At 41.0% G+C, this 19,500-nt stretch overlaps 1 protein-coding gene across 1 annotated transcript in view; it reads right to left on the bottom strand.

Annotated features, from left to right (window-relative positions):
- LOC136867459 (uncharacterized) overlaps positions 1 to 19,279 on the bottom strand; it is a 71,863-nt gene extending 52,584 nt beyond the window's left edge. The window contains exons 1-2 of the mRNA XM_067144666.2: positions 19,163 to 19,279; positions 5,115 to 5,279 (exon numbers count right to left, since the gene is read on the bottom strand). Coding sequence (XP_067000767.2) covers positions 5,115 to 5,279; positions 19,163 to 19,217 — 220 coding nt within the window. The 5' untranslated portion in view covers positions 19,218 to 19,279. The remainder of the gene's footprint in view (positions 1 to 5,114; positions 5,280 to 19,162) is intronic.
- Between the last annotated feature and the right edge of the window lie 221 nt (positions 19,280 to 19,500).

Consider the following 19,500-nt stretch of genomic DNA (forward strand, 5'->3'; position numbering starts at 1 on the left):
AAGGCGGCCGGACGTAGAGCTAACCACTCTACCCCATCAAGTGCCGAGGTTACAGATAGTGAAAGCCTTTACCTTCCACCCCTTTGGTTTGCTAGGGGTTTTGGCAGGGAGTGTCTGAGGACATGGTATTCACCCGGAATGCACCTGAAGAAACAGCTATTAATAGTTCACTTATGTTCCTAAATAGACTTCTTCTTCTCCTCCAGCCTCTTCTCACTAATCTGGGATCGTCTTTAATGTGGATTAAACCCTGTTTTATGGCCGGATGCTCTTCCTGACACAACACCATGAGGAAGGATGTATTTACTATTGCACAGTGTGGTGCGCTGTATATAAATAGACGAACAAAATCACCCAACAGCGAGTTACAGAAATGTCGCTTGGGAAGGTAATGCGAACGACAGGAAGCATGAGCAACAAACGGCAAATAAGTGAATCTGAATGAGAAAGGGATGGAACCTATTCTGGACGTGGTGCTGGTAAAAACCAGATTAGCTCTATAGAAGAACTGAAGAAATAGGTGGTATAAGTGATCACAAAGCGGTGTTGTCGTAGTTTAATTAATGTGATAGAAAGGAAGGTCGTAAAAGTAGGACAATTAGGCAGTGCCATGCGGCTGATAAGACAGGCATGAGGGAGTTTAAAAATAATTATTATTATCGGTGGTAAACGGTAAGTAAAAATGTAAATAGACTGTGGAATGGGTTTAAAGAAATCGTTGAGGAATGCGAAAACAGGTAAAGATGTAAAGATGGTAAGGAACGGTAGAGACCTACTATATTATCACAGGGAAGTAAAGAGAGTGTCCGCCTCTGTGGTGTAGTGGTTAGTGTGATTAGCTGCCACCTCCGGAGGCCCGGGTTTGATTCCCGGCTCTGCCATGAAATATTTGAAAAGTGGTACGAGGGCTGGAACGGGGTCCACTCAGCCTCGGGAGGTCAACTGAGTAGAGGTGGGTTCGATTCCCACCTCAGCCATCCTCGAAGTGGTTTTCCGTGGTTTCCCACTTCTCCTCCAGGCAAATGCCGGGATGGTACCTAACTTGAGGCCACGGCCGCTTCCTTCCCTCTTCCTTGTCTGTCCCTTCCCATCTTCCAATCCCCACACAAGGTCCCTGTTCAGCACAGCAGGTGAGGCCGCCTGGGCGAGGTACTGGTCATCCTCCCCAGTTGTATCCCCCGACCCAATGCCTCACGCTCCAGGACACTGCCCTTGTGGCAGTAGAGTTGGGATCCCTCGCTGAGTCCGAGGGAAAAACCAACCCTGGACGGTAAACAGATTAAGAAAGAAAGAAAGAAAGAAAGAAAGTAAAGAGAGTAAGAAAGAGGTGCTGGTTGAAAAGAAATAGAGTTAGAAATGGTTGTGGAAGTAAAGAGAAATTAAAGGATCTTATTAGGAAATTGAATCCAGCGAAGAAGTCTGCTAAGGATAATATGATAGCAAGTATAATTCTTTTTTTGCTAGTTGCTTTACGTCGCACCGACACAGATAGGTCTTATGGCGACGATGGGACAGGGAAGGGCTAGGAGTGGGAAGGAAGCGGCCGTGGCCTTAATTAAGGTACAGCCCCAGCATTTGCCTGGTGTGAAAATGGGAAACCATGGAAAACCATTTTCAGGGCTGCCGACAGTGGGGTTCGAACCTACTATCTCCCGAATACTGGATACTGACCGCACTTAAGCGACTGCAGCTATCGAGCTCGGTGGGTATAATTCAAGTGAGAAATGGAAGGGAATATATAGGTACTTTAAGGCAGAAACAGGTTCCAAGAAGGACATTCCAGGGATCATTAATGAACAAGGAGAGTGTGCATTTGAGTATCTACAGAAGTATTTAGTCAGCAGTATGCAAACATTGTTGTTTACAATAATTATGCCCAGATAAAGGAGGTGACAAATACTAACGAAGTACTGAAATGTAAGTAAGATAACAAAGACATTTACAACAAGATACAAAACTTGAAAACTACAAAAGCAGCTGGAATTGGTACGATTTCTGGGGATATGCTAAAGACAGTGGGTTGGGTTGTAGAACCATATCTGAAGTACGGGTACTTATATGATTGCTGCTTGCATAAATGAGCTATACCAAATGAATGGAGTAGCAATTGTACCCTTTGTGTACAACATGTGTTTAACATGTGCTGCATGTAAGCTTTGGGAAAGCATTATTCATGATTATATTAGACGCGTTTGCGAAATGAATAACTGGTTCGAGAGAACGCAGTTCGGGTTTAGGAAAGGTTATTCCACTGCAGCTCAACTTGTAGGATTCCAGCAAGATATAGCCGATATCGTTGATTCAGGAGGTAAATGGACTGTTTCGCGATTGACCTACCTAACGCTTTTGATGAGGTATATCAAGGGAGACTACTGGCAAAAATTAGTGCATTGGACTAGACATAAAAGTGAATGAATGGGTGATATATTTCGAGTAAACGGAGCTCAGAGAATTAGAGCAGGTGAGGAATTGTCTGATCATGTAATCATTAAGAGGGGAATTTCTGAAGGCAGTATTATTACAACTTTATGTTTTCTATACATATACATGATGTGAGTAAAACAAAGCAAGTGGCTGTGTAGTTTGGGTCACCTAGCTATTATCTTGCTTTCGGGATATAGTGGGTTCGAACCCCACTGTCGACAGCCCTGATCACGTAATGAAAAAAGGTTATAATCCAGATTTACTGTACCTCCCAAGAAGTATCAGATATTACCTCTCAAAAGACGGGTGAATCATAGTCGTATTTATATAATGCGCTAGGATTGGTTGGAAACGAAACGAGTTTTGAACGTCTCGCGAGTTACGTGACTGTGCAGGGTGCTGCACATAGAACCGGAGGCGCCTTTCCCGACGTTTTTCAATTGCAGCGATGCCCATTTGCCGCCGAACTGTATCATTACTGATGTGATGGATTAAGGAGATGCCTATGGACCAGTGGAGCATTCGTCTCCTTGTCGTGAAACTGGCATTCTGTGTTTTTATTGTGCGAGTCGGTATTCTATACATACCTTCAACTTCAAGCGAAGAGTCATTCTTTTGTCAGAAAGTGTGCCAGTGACTTCCCTCCACCGTACCCAGGTCTTGTTTATCCTTGCTTGCACTTTCTTGCTCATGCCGCTTTCGCTCTGCAGATGAAACCCAAGGTATCTGAAGCTATTTTGTCTATGCTAAGCTCTCTCCTGACTTGGATGGTGGTATCACTTGAATTACTTTCCAGGTTTTCCTAATGTTAGGTGGAGACCTAGTAGGGAGAGGTGGTAGTTCCATTCTACACCTTGAGATTGCAATTGTGATTGGGTGGTGTCAGCGAGGGTAGTACCGAACTGGTCCGACAGTCAAAACATTCCAGATATTTTTCTTCCATAGCGAGAGGAAGTCATTCTCGAATGGGTTAGTAACCTAACCACCTGCCCCTCAATAACTACCATAATTCGCTAGACTCAGTGTCAGTTCTCAGACAGTCTCAGTGCAGCGCAGTACCAGCACCAGTGTGCAATGTTTTCCATATAAGGGCACGTGTAGGTGAATTATTTTCAAAAAATTGAATTTCTGATTTTCGTGTATTATTATTAAGAATATTTATTTTACCATCTCAGTAACCACTGAAATTCGGCACACGGTTTTAGTGTGCTATTGTCTGAAAAGTAGACTACAATCATGAACGTAGCTCTTTATTTATGAAAAGTAGGCCATAAAATATTCAACAAAATTTATGAAAATGTTCGTAACAATTTTGGAACTTTTCCCACAAAAGAACCATTTTACCACATATCATGATTGTAGTCTACTTTGTAACTACATGCTGTGGGTAGCATTTGTAAAAATATCATTCAACAAGTAGTTTTCGAGTTTACCCTTCCGACAGCTTGGAGTGATTTCGCAGTCTTAAAAAACATCATAAGAAATAAATTCTCATAAAAATGAACAATGAACTTTAACCAACAATTAATGATATAGCAACAATAATCAATGTTCATTCATTGCACATAAGAATATTTGACCACCTAGAACAAGTGTACCTGGTCAAATTATGATGGCAAGTATAGTGATTTTGCATTATTTTACTATGGTTTTTACAGACCCGTGATTTAAATATTCAAAAGGTGACCAGATACAGTAGGGTCAAAAGTGCCTAAACCTAACCTAATCTAACCTAAAGGCCACTACATTAATGCGTTATTTGACGAGGCCGAAATGCCGCTACATATTTTTACTATATTGCCCTGTGTGATTTCCTTGGGACAGTTGGTATAATATATGAGAGAACGATAAGACTTTTTAGATACAAGGAAGAAGTTATAAGTTATTAGACAAGACCGAAAGGCCGCTACATATATTTACTATATTGTCCTGTGTCATTTTATTGGGGCAGCTGTTTATAATATATGAGCGGACGATACGGCTTCTTCGAACCTTGGTTTTGATACTTTAGCGTAGGACCAGTTCGACCCCACCCCCTGTGCTAACCGTCGGATTTGTTCGACCCCACTAATTGGTTGATCTCCAAATTCCTATAACCAGTGGACCAATTCGACAATACCCGTCTGCGAATACAGCATCGTCGGCGTACAGGAGGGTATAGTACTTGCGATTTCCTAGTTAACGATCTGCACGCTTTTGAAGCCCAGCTGGAGGGCTGCATTTACATTCCTTGTCAGCGGAGGGCCAGGATTTCCCCAAATCCAGACAGAAATATGACAGCTTTTAACAATATAACCGCTGAAACCGAGCAGCGATAATGGACAGAACTTCGTGTAGTGTACCACTGACAAGCGAGCCAGCTCCAGGACCGGCACGCTTTTGGAGTACTACACGTGGGCTGCCACTGACAAAGCAAGCATGCAATTGGTCAAAAGCCCTCTGCTATTGGTCACAGCAAAGATGACTGTAGACGGTGGTTACTGTCAGGGAGTGGTACTGCTTAGCGTTTGAGTCGCTGATGGTTAAGGAGGAAATAGAGAAAACTAAACAAGAAAATATCCGTTGCTAGTCCCTAGTGATGGTATCCATGACGATGAAAAAGAGCTGCGGCAACACTCCTACCACAAGACTCTACCTGTCAGAGAAAGCGTCAAAATGTTAAATAAATATAAATAGTTTAATTGACTCACCTGTAATGACGAACGGGTTGAAACAAGGTTGAGATTCAGTAGAAGATAGAAGATCGGAGCAGGAATAGTTCTTCTCTATTGTTATATTATCTGCACTAGGACCAAGCCAAGTGAACTGGAAACACCAGCGATCATTCTCGACAGCTAAGGTCCAGGAATGAAAACCTTGAAACAAACCAAAATTATTTCCTCAGTCAAAAAAGTACTAGAGAATGCAAGGACTGTTTCATAAGTATATAAGTATAAAACAGCAGCAATATGTGTTTGAAGGCCACTGGAATGTGCTTATAAAGGCTAGTGCCAAATTTGTTCCGGGTACAAGAAGTATTGATCAGGGTCAATCCAAGGTGGTGGTGGTGGTGGTGGTGGTGGTGGTGGTGGTGGTGGTGGTGGTGGTGGTGGTGGTAGTAATTACTGCCTTAAGAGGAAGTACAACTGAGTAACCATCCTCTATTGTTGTTATTTGAGTCATCAGTCCATAGACTGGTTTGATGCAGCTCTCCATCCCACCCTATCCTGTGCTAACCTTTTCATTTCTACGTAACTATTGCATTCTACATCTGCTCTAATCTGTTTGTCATATTCATACCTTGGTATACCCCTACCGTTCTTACCACCTACACTTCCTTCAAATACCAACAAGTCCTGGGTTCTTAAGATGTGTCCTATCATTCTATCTCTTCTTCTCGTCAAATTTAGCCAAATCGATCTCCTCTCACCAATTCGATTCAGTATCTCTTCATTCGTGATTCGATCTATCCATCTCATCTTCTGCAATCTTCTGTAACACCACATTTCAAGAGCTTCTATTCTCTTTCTTTCTGAGCTAGTTATCGTCCATGTTTCACTTCCATACAATGCCACGCTCCACACGAAATTCTTCAAAAACATCTTTCTAATTCCTATATCAATGTTTGAAGTGAGCAAATTTCTTTTCTTGATGCTTGTGCTAGTCTTCATTTTATGTCCTCCTTACTTCTGCCATCGTTAGTTATTTTACTACCCAAGTAACAATATTCATCTACTTCCTAAGACTTCATTTCCTAATCCAATATTTCCTACATCGACTGCCTTCTTTCGACTGCACTCCATTACTTTTGTTTTGGACTTATTTATTTTCATCTTGTACTCCTTACCCAAGACTAAATCCATACCATTGAGCAACTTCTCGAGATCTTCTGCAGTCTCAGATAAAATAACAATATCATCGGCAAATCTCAAGGTTTTGATTTCCTCTCCTTTGACTGTGATTCCCTTTCCAATTTCTCTTTGATTTCCTTTACTGCCAGTTCTATGTAAACATTGAAAAGGAGAGGGGACAAACTGAAGCCTTGCCTCACTCTTTCTGGATTGCTACTTCTTTTTCAAAGCCCTCGATTCTTATCACTGCAGATTGATTTTTATACAGATTGTAGATAATTCTTCGTTCTCGGTATCTGATCCCTATCATATTCAGAATCATAAATAGCTTGGTCCAGTCAACATTATCGAATGCCTTTTCTAGATCTACGAATGCCATGTACGTGGGCTTGTCCTTCTTGATTCGATCCTCTAAGATCAGACGTAAAGTCAGGATTGCTTCACGTGTTCCTACATTTCTTCTGAAGCCAAATTGATCTCCTCCCAACTCAGCTTCAACTTGTTTTTCCATTCTTCTGTAAATAATACGTGTTAAAATTTGCAGGCATGAGATACTGAACTAATGGTGCGGTAGTTTTCACACCTGTCAGCACCGGCTTTCTTGGGAATAGGTATAACAACATTCTGCCGAAAATCGGATGGGACTTCTCCTGTCTCATATATCTTGCACACTAAATGAAATAAGCTTGCCATGCTGGTTTCTCCTAAGGCAGTCATCCTCTATTAATGAACACTAATCAGAAGGAAAATTGGAAGGAGCCCGACACTTCGAAAAATGAAGATATCGACCAAGGAAAGGCAAAGGCCAAGAAAGGCGTGAAAATGGGAAGACTTCCTAGCTCTCGGAATCTAAATAGCATCGGGGTCGGAATAGACCAAGATTTGGCGAAGGGAGGTCGGATAGCATAGATGAAAGTGAACAGCATGGCACAAGTAAGTGGGAGCATTGCCAGGACTCAGCCAAGGGCTCCGTGATCGCAACCAACGCCACTGGGTTAAGAGCCACTGGAGCTGTGTTATTCTATCACGCCCAACCACAGGGGAGTTCAATCCAGGGTATGTCAATAGAAGTCATTGTTTTATTATGGACAGAATAAATAAAGGCCTCACGAATCTTCTAGGACAGTTGCAAAATTCCCAATATTATCTACATAGAAACACTCGGATGGTTAGATATCCTGCACAGTCTAACGCCTACCATCTCTTAAGCATTTTTCGATAATGGCCACTGAAATGACCCGTTTAAGCAGACTCGGGACGTCTATTCTGCTACAATTCAGAAGTTACGAAGCGTCTGCATTTGAAGGTCTTCGCAATTTAAGGTGGCAAAGTTCTATCACACAACGCTTCTTTTCACTCCGCATGACACTGAAGTGAATTTCTACCAAGGAGAGCTGCAGTTTTCGCGTGCTTCACTGTACTTACAGTACATCCATCTTGGAGAACTGCCGGCAACATGCTAAATAAATACCGAAACACACAGCTCCGAGGCGGGACGATGGTCTCTGCATCCGTAATACTGGGATAGGAAAGGGCTAGGAGTGGGAAGGAAGCGGCCATGGCCTTAATTAAGGTATTGCGTTGAGTGAAAATGGAAAATCACGGAAAACCATCTACATAGCTGTCAGTATTAGGGTTCGAACCCGATATCCCCCGCATGCAAGCTGAGAGCTAAGTGATTCAGACCGTACAGCCAATCGGCACCTCGGTAGTCAAGTGCTCTGTCAATGATAGCTAAAATCTCGGATGAAGAGGCAGAAAGGAAAGAAGAAGCAATTAAGAGGGGAGGGGTGTCCTACAGGGCGGTATTAATAGACCATTATAAATGATATAGGTAAAAAACTGGAATCTATATATATAAAAATAACATGTCCTAACTGGCTGATTCATCATCGCAGAGCCGAAACTTAAAGGAATGAAATTTTGGGGGTAAATTTATATTAGAGTGTGGGTGCTCACTAAGGGAGGATTTTTGGATATTCCGTCGCTAAGAGGCTGAAAAGGAGGTGAATTGTTTAAATGAGTATATCTATATCATAAAAACTTAAAAGTTTACAGACGTAAAAATTGGTATTTGAAATCTGCTTTAAAATAAAAAAATATTTACCTTTGTTTTCGGAAAACCCATCAACGGGGTGTAAAATGTTGAAAAAGTGGTTAAATACCTTTTATGAGGATACTTATATCTCAAAAACTGAAGATGTTATAGACATGCAAATTGGTATTCGGAATATCCTTTAAAAATAAAGAAGCATGTATTTTTTTGTTTTCGAAAAATCCAATTAATGGGCTGAACAGGAGTGACAAGTGGGGTGAATTTTTAAAAGACAAATCTACAGTATATTTCAGAAACGTAACATGTTGTAGACGTGAAAACTGGTATTTGGAATCTTCCGTAAAAGTAAAGAAACATAGATAATTTGTTTCCGGAAAATCCACTTAAAGGGAGGTGAAAAAGGGGATGATTGTTTAAAATGAGCATATCTCAAAAACGTAACATATTACAGACGTGGAAATTGGCAATTGTAATCTTTAAAATGTCAAGAATAATTTTTTTTTTCAGAAAAACCGCTTAAGGGGTGGGGGAGTAAAAACGACTGAAAGGGGGTTGAATTATTTTATTAAGATATTGATATCTCAAAAACTGAAGATGTCACAGACATGAAAATGGTATTTGGAATCGCCTTTAAAAATAAAGACGTATTTTTGTTTTCAGAAAATCCACTTAAGGAGGGTGAAAGAATTGAGAAATTAGTTGAATTCTTTGTAAAAAAAAAAAAAAAAAATTCTGAAGATGTTACAGACGTGAAAATTGGTATTTTGAATTTCCTTTAAAAATAAAGAAACCGTCTTCTTTTATTTTCGAAAAATCCACTTATGGGGTGGTGTGAAAGTATTGAAAAATGAGGTGAATTATTTGTATGAGGATACTTATATCTAAAAAACTAAAGATGTTACAGACGTGAAAATTGGTATTTGGAATCTTCCTTAAGAATAAAGGGACACATATTTTTTTGTTTTTCGGAAAATCGACTTGACAGGGGTGAAAAGAAGTAAAAAAACGAGTTGAATTCTGTTTATGAGGATACTTATATCTCAAGAACTGAATATGTTACAGACGTAAAAGTTGGTATTTTGAATCTCCTTTAAGTAAGAAACACGTACTTCTTGTTTTTGGAAAGTTCACTTGAGGGGGAAGAGGGTTGAAAAGAAGTGAATAAAAAGTTAAATTATTTTTCACTTGGTATTTGGAAAGACTTTTATAAATACAGGGACAAGTATTTTTAGTTTTCGGAAAAGGCACTTAACGGGGGTGAAGAGAAATTTAAAGAGTTGAATAATGTTTGATGGGGATACTTATATCTCAAAAACTGAAGATGTTGCAGACGTGGAAATATGTATTTGGAATCCCCTTTAAAAATGATGAAAATTGTTTGGGATTTTTTTTCGACATGAGTGAAAACTGTTTCTCACATGTACAGTTCTATGTCGCATGGTCATCTGGGTCCGAAAAGGCAATATCACAAACGTGATTTACAAAGAGTCTTTATTAGGATATTGATATCTCAAAAACTGAAGATGTCACAGACATGAAAATGGTATTTGGAATCGCCTCAAATTTTAGGTGACTTTTTATACTTTAGGAATTTTCAGATAATGTCTTACAAGGGGGCATTCCCTACTCGTCACCACCGATTTCGCTCAAATTTATAGAACATGCAGGGCTTGGCTAGAAATGAAAGTACCCGAAGTGGGAATTCCAGATAGCCAAGCGTATAGAAAATAAAAATAATAATAATGTTGACGCGGCTCTCGCACCGTATAAGCCACTTACGTTAATGTGCACGCCGCGCAATAGGTGACGTAGCGGTAAGGGCTTGGACTAGTAATTCGATGGTCGTGGATTCGACTCCCCGTGTGGAGAATATTTTTTCAATTTTTATATTATTCATTTATTTGTATTTATTTTATTTATTTGTATGCAAAAGGCATATATGTCGTCATTTTTTTTCTGAGAAGACAATTGCAGAAAATTTGGAGTTGCGAACTTTCCTGACGTGTTCAAACAGAAATTCTTTTTTCTCCTTTATTGGCTATCTCCCTTCCTTGGGGAATGTGCCATAAACGTGAGTAATCGTTTTGCTGTAAGATTCGTTTTCACCTGACAAGTGAAGGTTGCTCCTGGCGGCTGTACACAAACAATAGATTCTTGGCGTAGGTAGAAAACATTTGACAGTTAAATCCTAATTTTTTTACCTTTCTATGCCTTTTGCGTATAAATAATAATCATCATCTGTTTACCCTCCAGGTTCGGTTTTTCCCTCGGACTTAACGAAGGATCCCACCTCTACCGCCAAGGGCAGTGTCCTGGAGCTTCAGACTCTTGGTCGGGGGATACAACTGGGGAGTATGACCAGTACCTCGCCCAGGCGGCCTCACCTGCTATGCTGAACAGGGGCCTTGTGGAGGGATGGGAAGATTGGAAGGGATAGGCAAGGAAGAGGGAAGGAAGCGGCCGTGGCCTTAAGTTAGGTACCATCCCGGCATTTGCCTGGAGGAGAAGTGGGAAACCACGGAAAACCACTTCCAGGATGGCTGACGTGGGAATCGAACCCACCTCTACTCAGTTGACCTCCCGAGGCTGAGTGGACCCCATTCCAGCCCTCGTACCACTTTTCAAATTTCGTGGCAGAGCCGGGAATCGACCCCGGGCTAATCACGCTAACCACTACATCACAGAGGCGGACGCGTATAAATAAATAAAATGAATCATTCGCCTCTTTGCTTAATTGAAAAATGGATAATATAAAAGTTGACATAAAACCAGTCTCCACACACGGAGTTGAACCCACGTCCATTGAATTATCAGTCCGAGCTCTTACCGCTACGCCAACAACTGCTCGGCGTGCGCACTAAAGTGGTGAATACAGTGCGAGAGCCGCGTCAACATTTTTATTTTTATTTTCTATACGCTTGGCCATATGGAGTTTGAACAATGAAGGTATCGGCGAAAGAAAGACGAGGGCCACGAAGGGCGTGAAAATGAAAGTCTCCCTAGGCCTTGAATGCTCTAATACCGTCGAGGTCGGAAAAGAACAAGAATTGACCAAGGGAGGTCGATAGGACATTAAAATGAGGAGCCTGGCAAAAGTAAGGGGAAACAATGCCAGGAATAAGCTATGGGCCCCGGGTCACCAGCTTAAGAGCCTCTGGGACCCGTTTTAGTTGCCTCCCACAATATGCAGGGCATACCGTGGGTGTTATTCTACCGTCCCCACCCACAGGGGAAGCACTAATGCAAGTCTCAGGCAGGCTTTTTTCTTTTTTTCTTTTTTGCAATTGGCTTTACGTAACACTGACACAGATAGCTATTATGGCGACGATGGTATAGGAAAGGCCTAGGAATGGGAAGGAAGTGGTCGTGGCCTTAATTAAGGTACAGTCCCAGTATTTTGCCTGGTGTGAAAATGGGAAACCACGAAAACCATCTTCAGAGTTGCCGACAGTGGGGTTCGAACCCACTATCTCCCAGATGCAGGCAGGTCTCTGATAGTGATGATTTTAAAGGGTCATGTAAAATAATCTTAACAGGAGCGCAACGTTAGGGCCTACAGGCGGGGGCCCTGCAGACTCCTCAGAAACGAATATATGTTGCTTAATGTCACTCTGCCCGAAAATGGCCATGGCGGTTTTGTAAAATCAGTCGAAATAATTCGCTTTTACAATGTGTACACAGAGGAATTGCCATTTGGTTGCATCTAGCAGCACTTGTAATTGTGTTGAGTGTAAAGGTGCGTCCACACCAAGATGTGTCCATTAACTTTGTTAATAAACACTGTTCATGAATATTTTTGTATGTTAATAAACAAAACAGCGTGTTCATTAACTTTTCGAGCATGTTGATAAACAAAATTTCTTTAACTTTTGTGAATGAAACTTTTCATTAACATTTCGTGTTTTCGTTAATATTTCAGTTCGCACATGCGCAAGGAAGCAATTAGAGCACGCAAATTCGTATCGCGGAATACGATGATTTCTTATTCCTTCTAAAAATTGACTATCAAATCGCAAGCGAAAGTTCTAATATACCCCCCCCCCATGGCACTACAGCCCTTGAAGGGCCTTGGCCTACCAAGTGATCGCTGCTCAGCCCGAAGGCCTGCAGATTACGAGGTGTCGTGTGGTCAGCACGACGAATCCTCTCGGTCGTTATTCTTGGTTTTCTAGACCGAGGCCGTTATCTCACCATCAGATAGCTCCTCAATTCTAATCACGTAAGCTGAATGGACCTCGAACCAGCCCTCAGGTCCACGTAAAATTCCCTGACCCTGCCGGGAATCGAACTCGGGGCCTCCGGGTAAGAGGCAGACACGCTACTCCTACACAACGGGGCCGGCAGTCCTCATATACAACACCTTTAATTCTGTATGATATTCTTTTAGCTGTGTTCTAATGTAGTTTCATTTCCAGCTTCGCTCCCCACCTCCCATAACCGCTTGTCTATATAAATAAAGTTGTAGGGGGTACGCTGTCTGTAATTTCTTATGTTTTGCCAATTTTTCAGATATTTATCCGTTTTAGGTCAACTCAAGACCGAATCGGTGGTTTTACTTTTCGTGTCTGTTTGTCTGTTTGTCTGTTCCACCATCACGTCGAAACGGCTGGATAGATCTCAACCAAACTTCATATTTAGAGTATACTCATCCCGGGGAAGGTTCAGATATGCATATCATTTTAAAATCTTTGAACAGACGGGGGTTTATAGGAAAACCAGAACGGTTTTCCTCCATTTTCTCTTATACTATTGATTTTCTGTAAACTCTGTCGACCTTACGTGAACATCTCTTCATTAGGAACAACTTTCTTTATGTTCATAATTTACCTTACTCTTCAAATGACGGAGAAATGTACTATTTTATGTGGGTACCATGCTTTGCACTGAGTGACCGACAGACCGACAACAAACCTACAGGTTACCATGGCAACGTCTCTGACTGCTTGCCAGCAGGGAAGTAACGTATTGCCATTTTCCTCATCATGCTTTTAAATTCGTGGTTGTTCCTTGGGTAAAAGGCAAGAGAGGCGTCAATCGGCCTATCTACGGGATATTGGCGGAATATCGTTGGAGGTTATAACCGCCCTCGAATAGATTAAGTAATAACACCATTAGTCATCATCTTATCTGTTTACCTAAGAATCACTGCGCCTAAATTTCTTCTCTGTTACCGCTTTATTATATCCATAACTCACACCAGCATAATTTATTGAGGGGCATTTGATTTTCCAATGCATTCACTTGCCATTTACATATTTTTCGTTATCCGGCTGTCCTCAATTATAATCCATTTTCTATTAATTTCAACTTCCTTAACTGTATTATTTTCTTCCTTAATTACTCCGTATGTACGCGAGTGCTAGAATCTACTGGATATATTTCCACCAAACTTCATATTTAGAATCCACCTGACCTTGGGTAGATTTTAGGGCAAATATTGTTTCTAAATCCCTGAACTAACTGGGGGTTTATACGAAACCGAAACCGTAATTTTGCACTCTCACAAAATATACACAACCAAACTTAATGGAAATCTGCCTACCTTAATGGAAATTCATTTCTAAACCTTTTTTCTCATGTGCATCATTTCGATACGAGGATTAATAAGGGAGATATCATGAACTGACCGTTTTTCGGTACAAGTCCCATCGGACTTAACTCAAGAGCGGGTGCATGTAAAGCGTATTTCTTACAACTTGAAAACTACTGAAGATGTTCGAACCAAACTTTATATTTAGCATCCACCTGTCCAAAGGTAGGTTTTAATGGTCAATAACATTTCATGTTCGCGGAATGGACTGGTGGTTTATAGGGAACCGAAATGGTGATTTTACTCTTCCACAATATATACAGTACAAGACCAACCTGACTGGAAATCGTCCAAACGTGATGGAATTCCATTTCCAAAACTTACTTTTCATGTGCATTTTTTTCTTCAGGAGGATTAATAAGGGAGATATCATGAATGGTCAGTTTTGCAGATTAAGTCCAGCGGACATAGCTCAAGAGGTGTTGTACGTGGAGGAGATTCGTTATCTATCTATATAAATAAAATCGTAACGATTGCGTGCCTCTACATTGACTATTTTGGCGAAATTTTCGCACAGCTACCCGTTTAAGGGGTAATAATGACGATCTGTATATATTTTTTGGTTTAGTTTTCTGAAAGTCCTAATTTTTACCCTCCTCTACCAAAATCCAGATTGCGGCATAATCTGCCAGACGAAAAAGAAAATTGAAACTTCCATGATATTTAAATTTTTCACTTTTAATCCCCGAAGAATATCGAAATATCGAGGAAATTTTAATGATGGTGCAGACCTTCGGGAAGTCCTATCACATAACGGATTGCACAATCTCCGTTCAATTTGGTCTTATGACTTTTTGTCGAATCTGTATCCCTTTTACGTTTGATTTTTCTCTATTAATCGATGTTAAGTAAATTTGGACTTTTCACATGCATAATTCATACTTTCTATCACTTATAGGATATATAGAATCATCAAACTCTTCACGAAAATTGGCCCACCCAGTAACCATATATGAGCCAAATGCTATGTATATAGCTGTCACATAATAATCCGAAAAGTAATGCAATGTGAGATAATCTTACAAAAATTTACCCTGTTCAACGTTTCTAACTAAATCTGACCCAAGAATAGATGAGATATCATAAGACCAGCCATTTAGGCCACTAAATACTGCGTCTTATGGTACAATCCTTTGTCTATATGACGTACGTTTAGCAGCAGTTAATCTGTAAATGAAGGCCTGCAATATTGTAAACACGTATATACTTTCGTATGTCGATCTATATATATTCACTGATGTCGATTTGTAGCGATCGAGAAAGGGTGTGTCTGCTATTGTAATCAGTTTTCCCCACACCGACTTTGACTGGCAGTAGGAATGGGGTCCTTCTCCAACTCCTGGATAATTGGCATTAGTAAGGAAGGCCTACCATTGTAATCAATAGTTCACTTCTCGATTTGACTTGCAGAAGGCAAGGGAGCATGCAGATTTGTTTAAAACTCCCCTACCCGATTGTATTTGGCTGTAGGCCAGGGTGCCTGCCATTATAAACAAATGTGCTCATCTAAAATGTGACTGGCATTAGGCATATTGGCCTGCTATTTTGATGGAAACTCACCTACTTGGTGTGACTGGCAGTAAGCTGGCTGGCATTAGGAAAAGGGGCCTGATATTGTAATGATGACTGCACAACTCAATTTCGACTGATAGTAGGGTAGTTGCCTGCCATTTTAATAGAAACTGTTCAACTGTTATCTGTCTGGAAGTAGGAAAGGGGGGCTGCCATTGTAACGAAAACTCCCCAAATCGATTGTGACCGCGCAGTAGGCAATGGGGCCTGCAATTATAATGTAAACTTCCCAACTCGATTGTGAATGGCAGTAAGTAAGTGAGCCTGCCGTTAGCATCACAAATACGTAACAAACACTTTACATTGGAAACAACGTATGGGGACCTCCCCATGCTGTTTCTCGGATAACGCTAAGAGGCATGCAATTTTAAAACAATCTTATTTGCTGCATGTACAGTATTTACTTCGATATTCGAATACAATGTAGAATACCGTAGCGAAGCACGGGTACATTTGCTAGTATATCATAAAAATAATACTATCCTAACTACGTAGGTTAAATGGAGATTTTATTTATTTTGTACCTTTGCCAATTTCTTGATATTGTTGTATAAAGCTTCAAAAACCTCAGACACAATAACTGAAATTGCTTGTTTTGAAAATCTAGGCCAGGGCCTCTCAAACGCCCAAAATCTCACGCGTGTAGACAGCGGCGCAGAGTTCCTGTGCACAGTGCATCGGTCCCGCTCGGCTCGGCTCGGACCAACGCTTCGTCTCTTGGCTACTCGGCTAAGCTCGACTCAACTTAGCTCGGATTTGGAGCGCTACGGAGCAAGTGAGGATGAGAGAGACAGGGGGAGCGAGCGAGACAGGCGTGGGGAAAGAGAGAGCAGCGCTATTGCTCCAAATCGAGGAGTGGGGGTCTGCACTCTGATAACCAAGCGAAGTCGTCTTTTGCATCGTGCACAGTGCATGCACCAGGCGCATGCACCCTGAGAGGTCCTGTCTGGACGAATAGGTATATACAGTAAATGAAATGTCACCAGTTGCTACAAATCTTTAAAGTTATAGCCTATCTATAAAAAAAAATAGCCTGTCATTAGTGGAGCCGGCTTTCTATTATCTGTATCATTACTTGCAATTTCAGACCCAATTACTGTCAACAGGAACTGAAAGTCACGTGAGGGCATTCTCAAGAGAATTTTGGAAGCCTGCTGCTTCATGAATTAAAAGTTGTGACATAAGTGTTCTATTCAATCTTAATTCTAGTCGCCTTCCCAGAATTTTTCTTTGCCACACTTCACGTCTGCGCTTTTCTCTAATTGTACCCACTCACTAAAATAATGAAAGCTGCAGCTGTATGTATTTTCTTCTTCCTGACCCTATCCATTGTAACTTTACAAACTGCTATCTTGGTGTGGACACAATCTTGAAGAAGTTTGTTAACAAAATTGTATTAACATGTGGAGTAATGTTTTCATTGACATTGTTTATTAACACAGCACCGCTGTGAACGCTCCTCACAAAAGATCTGCTCCAAATTATTTTAAAATAATTATAACAATTCAAATTGATACCAAATTCCACATTTTAGTTCTAAAATGGTACTTTCTTAGATGAGCAGTGCACTAGAGATCGTACCGTGCACAAAGTTTCTTGAACATTTAACTCGTGTCACACATTTTTCGACAACAATCTATAATTTCAATAAAAAGTTCATGTAGTAACAACCAGTCCACTCATTTACAAACAAGATCTCTCTGCACGAAGTTAACAATAGACTAGGCTTATCAGTTGTGCGGTTTGATATTTTTCAAACGGCATTAGAAAATTTTTTGATTTAATGTTGTTCGTATAATTTTTGGTGTTGCACTCGAATAAATGATTATCATTGAGACTTTGGTATCGGATACTGAGTAGTTACTGAAAAAATAAGCCAATGAACGCGATATAAGTCCAAGATCCACGGCGGTGAGTGACGACATTGGGCGGTTGAGATTTACAATAACTTGTATAACTCAACATTAGTTCTAGCAGGGGTTTCCAATTTGTAAGACCGAGCTCGATAGCTGCAGTCGCTTAAGTATGGCCAGTATCCAGTAATCGGGAGATAGTGGGTTCGAACCCCACTGTCGGCAGCCCTGAAGATGGTTTCCCGTGGTTTCCCATTTTCACACCAGGCAAATGCTGGGGCTGTACATTAATTAAGGCCACGGCCACTTCCTTCCCATTCCTAGGCCTACCGTATCCCATCGTCGCCATAAGACCTATCTGTGTCGGTGCGACGTAAAACAAATAGCAATTTGTAAGGGCTCGAGGGCCATTTTGTAAACCTTACTCATGTTCGCGGGCCGCACTTGAATAGGCCAATTTTCGTAAAATTCTTCAAACGGTACAGAAGCACCAATATGAAATAATATGTATAGTTCAATTGAAAGGAGGGTTTGATCATTATAATTGCTTAAAACATTATTTCAAAATTGCATAAAAGAGTGAAATTTGGAGCCGGGCTGAGTGGCTCAGACGGTTGAGGCGCTGGCCTTCTGACCCCAGCTTGGTAGGTTCGATTATGGCTCAGTCCGGTGGTATTTGAAGGTGCTCACATATGTCAGCCTCGTGTCAGTAGATTTACTGGCTCGTAAAAGAACTCCTGCGGGACAAAATTTCGACACCTCGGCGTCTCCAAAAACCATCAAAAGTAGTCAGTGGGACCCAAAAATAATAACAAAAACATTTAAAATCCAAATTTCAAGCAATATTGTTCTATTGAGAACAAGTGAATACTTGAAAAGAGGAACTGGTGTTAAGTTTTATAAAAATTAATACGTTTTTGAACGAACTATTAAATATTTTTGTCACTTTTCTTCACACATTATTTTTTAGAGTGCTCTCGCGGACCGCAAGAATGGCTTCGCAGGCCACATGCGGCCCGCGGGCCGCCTTTTGGAAACCCCTGCATCTAGCTGCTGTCATTAAATGCACATTACTTATTTCTAGGTTTTGCATTTTATATGAGTGGGTCCGAATTTTTATTTTGGCAGGCGGGTCCGAATGATATACGTTACGCCCCTAAAATTAAACATTATGATGCTTGTTTAAAGGGGCCTAACATCGAGGTCATCGGCCCGAAATTAAACATTAATCGCCGGATGAATTGAAATGGCGTATGGCTTTTAGTGCCGGGAGTGTCCGAGGACAAGTTCGGCTCGCCAGATGCAGGTCTTTTGATTTGACTCACATAGGCGACCTGCGCTTCTTGATGAGGATGAAATGATGATGAAGACGAGACATACACCCAACCCTCGTGCCAGCGAAAATAACCAGTTAAGGTTAAAAATCCCGACTCTGCCGGGAATCGAACCCGGAACCCCTGTGACCAAAGGCCAGCACGCTAACCATTTAGCCATGGAGCCAGACAATCGCCGTATAAAGGAGGAGAAGACGTAACCCTGAAGTAATCAGGATATCGGTTAAAACCCAACAGCTATAATTGACGTGAAACTGAAAGACTTCTAGGTTTCGCACATGGTAATACCGTTTCCGATGAAAGAGAACAAAACTTCACAAAAAACCAGCCGTGTAAGGTGGTGGGGAGCGAGGTTCACCATGTACTAGTCCCTACAATGAGAAGACCGCTCTGTATATTAAATACTATTCCAACCTAGCAGGGATTACAGTTCTTGAAAACATTCCGCAACACTGGACATTCTGTTTCTTAAAATTTGTTCTGAAATAAAGAATCCAACTCACCTATTGCGACGAGAAATGCTGCGAAAATCCAAAATTTCAGTTTAGTCTGGCACATTTTACTACAGTAACTAAATCAGAATAACGAGAAACATTAAAACTTCACCTCGACGTTATCTCTCTCTTTTACTGCGATAACACGTCATCTACGTCACAATTGACAGTTCTATCAGATAAGTATCATGTCACATTTTATCACAACTTCGAGATAGCTATACTGTACTAACCTCACTCACAAAGAAATTGTTCGTTATCCGTAATCTTGTCTTGTTCCATTCCTGAACTATCCCACGGTTCTAGGACATTTCGTACCACCGGACATTTCGTAAAACTTGACCGGC

Source organism: Anabrus simplex, chromosome 3 (assembly GCF_040414725.1).
Source record: "Anabrus simplex isolate iqAnaSimp1 chromosome 3, ASM4041472v1, whole genome shotgun sequence".
Classification (NCBI taxonomy): Eukaryota; Metazoa; Arthropoda; class Insecta; order Orthoptera; family Tettigoniidae; genus Anabrus; species Anabrus simplex.